The 9,923-nt window shown below is 50.4% G+C and overlaps 1 protein-coding gene across 1 annotated transcript; it reads right to left on the reverse strand.

Annotated features, from left to right (window-relative positions):
- Positions 1–697: 697 nt before the first annotated feature.
- Positions 698–5,057, reverse strand: LOC136611729 (uncharacterized). The gene is made up of 2 exons (XM_066591537.1): positions 5,013–5,057; positions 698–2,642 (listed from the first exon to the last, which is right to left on the reverse strand). Exons 1-2 carry the CDS (start codon positions 5,032–5,034, stop codon positions 1,675–1,677), a joined length of 990 nt encoding a protein of 329 aa, XP_066447634.1. The 5' UTR covers positions 5,035–5,057; the 3' UTR covers positions 698–1,674.
- Between the last annotated feature and the right edge of the window lie 4,866 nt (positions 5,058–9,923).

The raw sequence follows: 9,923 nt of genomic DNA on the forward strand, positions 1-9,923 counted from the left end.
AGGCTTACCACTGGCCTTTGGCCACTTTACTGGTTCTGCCCTGTGAATTCCAGTAGCTCAGTCATACGCACCTAGGTCTGACTGCAGGCTTGCGCATAATTGTTTCCTGGCTCTGCTGTGTCCGTTACATGATCGCCGTCATCCCGCCAGAGGGTAAGAGTACACATATATACGCTGCATACGGTGTCTGTCTGGTTTTTCACCTCACCATTTTAAAAAATTGAAGCAAAATACTTAAGACTGGGGGGACTTAACACTTACTTTAGCTCCCCAACTAAATAAAGAATAAGTACAACTTCTGCTGGCTTGTTGTGGGTAGGCCACAGCCTTTATTTAACCATATAACTTTATTTCAAAACGTAAATTAACTTTCTCTTTACCTTCCATGCCAATTAAATGTCCATTTTTATTGAAACTTGTTGCGGCGTAAGAAGGCCCTTACCGGCCTGTAAAGCCCTACCCTTCCTAGCTGGCATGGAAGTCCTAACTACCGCCAACCGGCTGTGACAACTTCCTATCTACTTTAACATTAATCCACTGTTTTTCTTCACCCCCCCCCCTTAGCTCAAAGGGCGGGCGGGCGGGCGTCTTCACTCTTCTTTCTCCTGGTCCTGACTGAAATCCTTTACTTCCTTCTTCTTCACTCCCAGTTAACCCCTCCCTTTCCTGTGGTCGCTTCCTTTCCCTCTCTCTCCTCCCCTTCTCCCCCCCCCAGTCATCAGCATCTTCCCTATACGTTTGCTGCTATCTAGACTGGGGGGACTTAACACTTACTTTAGCTCCCCAACTAAATAAAGAATAAGTACAACTTCTGCTGGCTTGTTGTGGGTAGGCCACAGCCTTTATTTAACCATATAACTTTATTTCAAAACGTAAATTAACTTTCTCTTTACCTTCCATGCCAATTAAATGTCCATTTTTATTGAAACTTGTTGCGGCGTAAGAAGGCCCTTACCGGCCTGTAAAGCCCTACCCTTCCTAGCTGGCATGGAAGTCCTAACTACCGCCACGAAGGATGCAGCATATTTCTATGCTGCACTCCGCCCCCCACATGCCAGCAATAACGCCGACTCCACCCCGTCCTGCAACCTAGACAGGAAAATATCTAACCCTATCTCGCTGAGATGAACCCCATCACCCCGCATCATCCCGCGCTCTCTTCTCTCCAGCTCCCAGTGACGGATGGCTATTCCGCCCAAGGCTTGCACGTGCTTCGATATCCTGAAGTTAACCGTTCTCCGTACTCGCTCGATTGCCTCGTTATCTCGCGCTTCCCTCCAGATTCTTCTGGCCACTATGTCTGACCAGACAATTACCATCCGCTTAAAGAACAGTTTAAAACGAAAAATGTCCTCTTTCATTAAGGAAATGAGCTCCGCTACTTTTATTTTCCCGAGGTCATTTCCACCTGCATGAATGACCAGTATCACTTTATCATTCTCCCAACTGCTGATTCTCATTACCTCCTGGAGCAGCCTGGGCCATTGCAAACCTCTAATCCCTCTCCAATGCACTGGAACATTGAGGCCTAAATTGCCTCCGATAGGCCTATCTCTGGCTCTCCTCTCGGCCCAGTATATATATGAGTGGCCTATCACCCATACCGACCAATCCGTAACTGTAAATAAATAAAGAAAACATACACCGAAAAGAACATCACAACCAATGTATAAATCATATGAAAACTCTAAGGTCCGGTCGCACATAAGACCTGTACGCATCTGATCTCCAGCGACCCACTCTTTTAATACCCTCGATACCCATGCCGCACGAAAAAGCGGACGTCGCAGCTCCTATCCTAAATGAGTGTGATCCGAAATCCTTTGGATTTAATCCCAATTTATTCAGGCTACCGCGCATGACTGCTGTGAACTGGTATTTAGTTAAAGGGAGGCCCGACGCATGCTTCAAAAACGGGCCCGTTCCGCAGTGGCGTTCCAAAAAACCCGTTATCAAAACTACCGGACACCATTTTGTTCCCAATTTGCCTATCCTGAGCCACTCTCCAACCCCGTAAACGTCTGTTTTTGATCTCCGAACGCCAATCTTAATGCAGTCTTCGTCAACTAATACGTCACCGTACATCAGGCCCCCAGGTCTACTTTTACTTGCTGACACTAATTCCCCAATCCGCATTGCTGCGAAAAAGGCAATTGCAAAGGCCACTCGGAAAAGCTCCGCCTCGGAGCCCTCCTCGCAAACCTCTCCCAGCACTTCTAACATAGCATTTAGTAACTCGAACGTGATCGGTCTCCTTCCGTCCTTTATAACCTTGTCCTTCTTCCACCCTTTAATAATTTGTCCGAAAACGAAATCTTTAGTCACATCCCTCGACCCGTGTAACCGAATTAAAAAGGCCACCGCCGTCAAATGTTTTTTGGCCGCGTCCGCCGACGCCCCCTTTTTACGCATTGCCGCTAGTGTGTCTAAAGTTACCGCCTTCGCTCTTTCTTCCGAAGGAAACCGTCCACCCGCTGCTGCTATCCACTCTTTCCATACGTTATTATACCGTCTCCATGTGGTACTTGAAACTGACATCTTTACGAGAGCTAACAGCTCTCTTCTATCATTTCCCACAAGAAAGCAGGGCAACATACCCCCTCGACCTCCGCCGTCGGGTGCAGCTCCCTGAATGTTGACATCTGAAAGCGAGAAAGAGCATCAGCAGTAGCATTCAAATAACCCGGTACATATCGAGCTTTAAATCTTACGTTGTGCTGTAAACACCGTAGAACCAAATGGCGTAATGCCGCCAGCACCAACGTTGATGATGACGATTGTCTGTTTACCACCTGTACCACCGACTGGTTATCGGACCAAAAACAGATATTTTTATTGGCCAACCTCTGGCCCCAAATCTCCATTGCCACCATTAACGGGAATATTTCCAAAAGTGCCACATTTTTTACCCATTGCTTCTGCTTCCAAGAACTTGGCCAAGCAGCGCAACACCACCGGTTACCATATATAACTCCAAAACCATGTGATCCAGCTGCGTCCGACACCAAACCGATCTCCTCGTTTGGACTCTCATCCTCCGGGCATATGACCTGGCCGTTGAAAGAACCGAGGAAGACTCTCCATACGTGCAAGTCCAATTTCATTCCTTTCGACACTCTAATAAAATGATGGGGCTCTCTTGCCCCTCTTGTTGCCAATGACAACCGCCGAGCAAAAGCTCGCCCCATCGGAATGACCTTGCACGCGAAGTTAATTAAGCCTACCAAAACTTGTAGCTGGTGAAGTGTAACCTTCCTCGAACTACACACCAAATCTACCACTTGTCGCAAACGCGCCACTTTATCGTCGGGCAAGCGGAAAATCATCTCCACTGTGTCAATTTCGATCCCCAAAAAACTCAACCTTGACACTGGGCCCACTGTTTTTTCGACCGACAAAGGCACGCCTGCCTTACGCATTAAAGAACGAAAAGACGAAAGTAAAAACTCGCAAACCGTCGAATTAGCTTGACCAACAAAAAGGAAATCGTCTAGATAGTGCAATACCGATGCGTTGCCCGTCTCAACCTTTAACATCCACTCTAAAAATGAGCTGAAAATCTCGAAATAATAACAAGAGATCGAGCAGCCCATTGGCAGGCACATATCGACAAAAAACTGATCCTCAATTCTGCACCCCAGTAGATGGAAACACTGCGGGTGAACCGGCAAAAGGCGGAAAGCCGATTCTATATCGGCTTTCGCTAACCATGCACCTCTGCCCGCTTTTCTAACCAACTCAACTGCCCCGTCAAATGACGCATATGACACCGCCGCTTGCTCCTTTGCTATCCCGTCGTTAACGGATTCCCCGGACGGGTATGATAAATGGTGTATGAGTCTAAACTTGCCTGTTTCTTTCTTTGGTACTAAGCCCAAAGGAGAAACCCGCAAGTTGCCGAAAGGCGGCTCCACAAATGGCCCCGCCATTCGTCCCAACTCTACTTCCTTTAACAACTTTTCAATTACTAACTCTTTGTTGTCGCGGGCTGATTTTAAATTTTGGCAAAAGGACGCTGCAGGCGCGTTAGAATGTGGGATGAAGAAACCTTCAGCAAAACCCGCCCTAAGCAGGCTTGCTTCCGGTTTCCGTGGGTACCGGTCGAGCCACGGCTCCAGGTACTGAATGCTCACCGGCGTTCGCCCCTGTGCCGGGAACTCCCGCCGCTCGTTGACGCCGAAAACATCGCATCGCTGTATGCGACCCGCCGCAAATCGAGCACTCGTGTCGAAATTTGCACGACGCCTGGAAACGGCAGTGGCCCTCGTTGAAGGCCCAGCATGATCCAGAAGGCTTAGGGGCCACAGGAGTCTGCTGTCCGCCGGCGCCTGTGGCCGTTCCATGAAAGCTAGGTCTCGTCGGTTTCTGGGCCAGTATCAGCTGGATCCACATGTCTGTCGCCTTCGTTGCCCAGCTGACACTGTCAGAGCCCGCTATCCTGCGACGAAAATCTTCGTCATATCTCCACCAAGCCGACCCCCCGTGCAACTTATATGCACTGTGGATCGTGTTGATGTAGACAAGCATCTCGGGTCCTTTCTGAGGATACTGACGGCACACGACGTGCGCCAGCATCAAAAAGGCCTGTAGCCAGTTCCCAAAAGTTTTAGCCACCTTGGGTTTTTTCTCACTTCCACGCTCTGAAAAACGTTCCTTGTCGACTGATACATGTTCGGCCGACAACAGTGACCAAATGTCCACGTAACCACCATTTATTATTTTACTCACCACTTCTTCCTCCAGCCCGGCATCCAGCGGGGCTACACCACAAAATAGCGAATCCGCTAATTTAAAACCATCACTCACTCCTGCCCCCGTAGGCAGACTCTTCCGTCCTTGTACAGGACCACCAACCTCGGGCAAGGCCGACCTCCCCGGTTGCTTATGGGACACTGGTAGTCCCTTCTCCTTCTCATAATTATCACACAGAGCTCTCAAAGCTGACATAAACTCATCCCTCCGGCCTGCGCCGGGCACATTATCCCAAACTCTATTTAAATGTACCGACTCACCCGCCTCGTTGTCCTCCGGCATCGCCAAGGGAAAGCTGGGTGCGGGCAGTGATGATCGGCCGTAGGGTCGGTGCGCCGTGTGTCGTTCTCCGCCGGTAACACCCCGGCCACTCGGAGTCCTTATTTTTGCAGCCCCGTAGGCCGAAACTCCATCCCTCGATCTGCTCAATCTCTCTCCTTCACCACTACCTGCGGAAAAAGCCGGTGAGCGTAAGAACGGGTATTGTGCAATTTGTGCGGCCGCCCCTCGGCCGCCATGTCTTACTTTCTGCGACACCGCTTCTGAGCGACTGAACTGCGCCACCGCCTGCGAGACTCTGCTCCTCCTCCTCCTCGTTCCTGCCACCGGTGATGACGCGCTGCTAAACTCCTCCATCTCGCTCGCTGATCGACTCTCATCCGTTGCATCCTGCTGCCTGCTATGCTCCTGCCTCCTGCCATGAGCGAAGCGCTCGCGCTGACCGCTGGCATGCGCTGTGGACCTGTGTCCGGCCGCCGGCTCATAACTACTGCCGGCAGCCTGCATGCGCCTATCGCGCCTATGATATTGGGCTACTTGGTGGCCTATGGCTTCTGGGGTTCCGGAGCGGTCATTTGCCGCCCCGTAATGGCCGCCGCCGCCGCTGGGCCCCCCCCCCTCCCCCCCCCGCACCCCGAGAACGTGGCGCTGTGATTTTAGCCCCCCCTTTCTCCCCCACTGTGCAGCGCTCGCCCCCTCCCTCACCCTGCTCTCCCCCCCGCTGCTGCTTGAACTTGATGAGGGAGATGCACTTACCAGCATCTCCCCCCTAACGGCTGCCGCCGTTTCGCGGCCGGGACTACATCTTCCCGGCGTATCCCTACGCGCGCCTGCCGCGCCACGTGGGGAGCGCTCCGATGTCGCCATCCTTGCTCTGCCGACAGCCGCGGGAACACCTCCTCCCGCGCCGGACTTACCCGATCCTGGCCTCGCCGACACACCGAAGGTAGGTCCATCTCTCCCTTCAACCTCACCGTCGCTGACCCGGATGCATCCTATTGGCTCTGCTTCCTCCATGCCGCGCTGCGACCGCGCGGTACCGCTCCTCCTCGCTCCCTCTGTTCTGGGGCTCCTCACCGGCACAGCTCTCTTCACCACCGGGCTGGGGCTCAAACGGGCGGGTGGATTCCTCCTCCGGACGGGTCTTCCCCTGGGCTCATCGCTGCTGGGCACCACTGGATTGCTTCGGGCATGTCTTCCCCTGGGCTCCTCGCTGCTGGGCAGAACGGGTCGGCTTCGGGCGCGTCTTCCCCTGGGCTCCTCACTGCTGGGCAACACAAGTTGATTGCTGCTTTCCCCGGCCTCCGCTGCTGGCGGTCTCGCTAATTCTTCGGCCATCTTCACGAGCCAGCTAGTGCCCTGGCTGGCCACCACATCTTTAATCCGCTCCATTAGTTCCTCCATGCTGCAGCTCGTCTGGGTCCACGTCTTCACTCTTCTTTCTCCTGGTCCCGACTGAAATCCTTTACTTCCTTCTTCTTCACTCCCAGTTAACCCCTCCCTTTCCTGTGGTCGCTTCCTTTCCCTCTCTCTCCTCCCCTTCTCCCCCCCCCAGTCATCAGCATCTTCCCTATACGTTTGCTGCTATCTAGGCCTACCACTGGCCTTTGGCCACTTGACTGGTTCTGCCCTGTGAATTCCAGTAGCTCAGTCATACGCACCTAGGTCTGACTACAGGCTTGCGCATAATTGTTTCCTGGCTCTGCTGTGTCCGTTACATGATCGCCGTCATCCCGCCAGAGGGAAAGAGTATACATATATACGCTGCATATGGTGTCTGTCTGGTTTTTCACCTCACCATTTTAAAAAATTGAAGCAAAATACTTAAGGCCTACCACTGGCCTTTGGCCACTTGACTGGTTCTGCCCTATGAATTCCAGTAGCTCAGTCATACGCACCTAAGTCTCACTACAGGCTTGCGCATAATTGTTTCCTGGCTCTGCTGTGTCCGTTATATGATCGCCGTCATCCCGCCACAAGGAAAAAGTATACATATATACGCTGCATACGGTGTCTGTCTAGTTTTTCACCTCACCATTTTAAAAAATTGAAGCAAAATACTGAAGGCCTACCACTGGCCTTTGGCCACTGGACTAGTTCTTCGCTGTGAATTCCAGTAGCTGAGTCATACGCACCTAGGTCTCACTACAGGCTTGCGCATAATTGTTTCCTGGCTCTGCTGTGTCCGTTACATGATCGCCGTCTTCCCGCCAGAGGGAAAGAGTATACATATATACGCTGCATATGGTGTCTGTCTGGTTTTTCACCTCACCATTTTAAAAAATTGAAGCAAAATACTTAAGGCCTACCACTGGCCTTTGGCCACTTGACTGGTTCGTCGCTGTGAATTCCAGTAGCTCAGTCATACGCACCTAGGTCTGACTACAGGCTTGCGCATAATTGTTTCCTGGCTCTGCTGTGTCCGTTACATGATCGCCGTCATCCCGCCAGAGGGAAAGAGTATACATATATACGCTGCATATGGTGTCTGTCTGGTTTTTCACCTCACCATTTTAAAAAATTGAAGCAAAATACTGAAGGCCTACCACTGGCCTTTGGCCACTTGACTGGTTCTTCGCTGTGAATTCCAGTAGCTCAGTCATACACAACTAGGTCTCACTACAGGCTTGCGCACAATTGTTTCCTGGCTCTGCTGTGTCCGTTACATGATTGCCGTCGTCCCACCAGAGGGAAAGAGTATACATATTTACGCTGCATATGATGTCTGTCTGGTTTTTCACCTCACCATTTTAAAAAATTGAAGCAAAATACTTAAGGCCTACCACTGGCCTTTGGCCACTTGACTGGTTCTGCCCTGTGAATTCCAGTAGCTCAGTCATACGCACCTAGGTCTGACTGCAGGCTTGCGCATAATTATTCCTGGCTCTGCTGTGTCCGTTACATGATCGCCGTCATCCCGCCAGAGGGTAAGAGTACACATATATACGCTGCATATGGTGTCTGTCTGGTTTTTCACCTCACCATTTTAAAAAATTGAAGCAAAATACTGAAGGCCTACAACTGGCCTTTGGCGACTTGACTGGTTGTGCCCTGTGAATTCCAGTAGCTCAGTCATACGCACCTAGGTCTGACTACAGGCTTGCGCACAATTGTTTCCTGGCTCTGCTGTGTCCGTTACATGATCGCCGTCATCCCGCCAGAGGGAAAGAGTATACATATATACGCTGCATATGGTGTCTGTCTGGTTTTTCACCTCACCATTTTAAAAAATTGAAGCAAAATACTTAAGGCCTACCACTGGCCTTTGGCCACTTGACTGGTTCTGCCCTGTGAATTCCAGTAGCTCAGTCATACGCACCTAGGTCTGACTACAGGCTTCCGCATAATTGTTTCCTGGCTCTGCTGTGTCCGTTACATGATCGCCGTCATTCCGCCACAAGGAAAGAGTATACATATATAAGCTGCATACGGTGTCTGTCTAGTTTTTCACCTCACCATTTTAAAAAATTGAAGCGAAATACTTAAGGCTTACCACTGGCCTTTGGCCACTTTACTGGTTCTGCCCTGTGAATTCCAGTAGCTCAGTCATACGCACCTAGGTCTGACTGCAGGCTTGCGCATAATTGTTTCCTGGCTCTGCTGTGTCCGTTACATGATCGCCGTCATCCCGCCAAAGGGTAAGAGTACACATATATACGCTGCATACGGTGTCTGTCTGGTTTTTCACCTCACCATTTTAAAAAATTGAAGCAAAATACTTAAGGCCTACCACTGGCCTTTGGCCACTTGACTGGTTCTGCCCTGTGAATTCCAGTAGCTCAGTCATACGCACCTAGGTCTGACTACAGGCTTGCGCATAATTGTTTCCTGGCTTTGCTGTGTCCGTTACATGATCGCCGTCATCCCGCCAGAGGGAAAGAGTATACATATATACGCTGCATATGGTGTCTGTCTGGTTTTTCACCTCACCATTTTAAAAAATTGAAGCAAAATACTGAAGGCCTACCACTGGCCTTTGGCCACTTGACTGGTTCTTCGCTGTGAATTCCAGTAGCTCAGTCATACGCAACTAGGTCTCACTACAGGCTTGCGCACAATTGTTTCCTGGCTCTGCTGTGTCCGTTACATGATTGCCGTCGTCCCACCAGAGGGAAAGAGTATACATATTTACGCTGCATATGATGTCTGTCTGGTTTTTCACCTCACCATTTTAAAAAATTGAAGCAAAATACTTAAGGCCTACCACTGGCCTTTGGCCACTTGACTGGTTCTGCCCTGTGAATTCCAGTAGCTCAGTCATACGCACCTAGGTCTGACTACAGGCTTGCGCATAATTGTTTCCTGGCTCTGCTGTGTCCGTTACATGATCGCCGTCATCCCGCCACAAGGAAAGAGTATACATATATACGCTGCATACGGTGTCTGTCTAGTTTTTCACCTCACCATTTTAAAAAGTTGAAGCAAAATACTTAAGGCTTACCACTGGCCTTTGGCCACTTGACTGGTTCTGCCCTGTGAATTCCAGTAGCTCAGTCATACGCACCTAGGTCTGACTACAGGCTTCCGCATAATTGTTTCCTGGCTCTGCTGTGTCCGTTACATGATCGCCGTCATCCCGCCAGAGGGAAAGAGTATACATATATACGCTGCATATGGTGTCTGTCTGGTTTTTCACCTCACCATTTTAAAAAATTGAAGCAAAATACTTAAGGCCTACCACTGGCCTTTGGCCACTTGACTGGTTCTGCCCTATGAATTCCAGTAGCTCAGTCATACGCACCTAAGTCTCACTACAGGCTTGCGCATAATTGTTTCCTGGCTCTGCTGTGTCCGTTATATGATCGCCGTCATCCCGCCACAAGGAAAAAGTATACATATATACGCTGCATACGGTGTCTGTCTAGTTTTTCACCTCACCATTTTAAAAAATT

This window comes from Eleutherodactylus coqui, chromosome 1, assembly GCF_035609145.1.
Source record: "Eleutherodactylus coqui strain aEleCoq1 chromosome 1, aEleCoq1.hap1, whole genome shotgun sequence".
NCBI classification, from domain to species: Eukaryota; Metazoa; Chordata; class Amphibia; order Anura; family Eleutherodactylidae; genus Eleutherodactylus; species Eleutherodactylus coqui.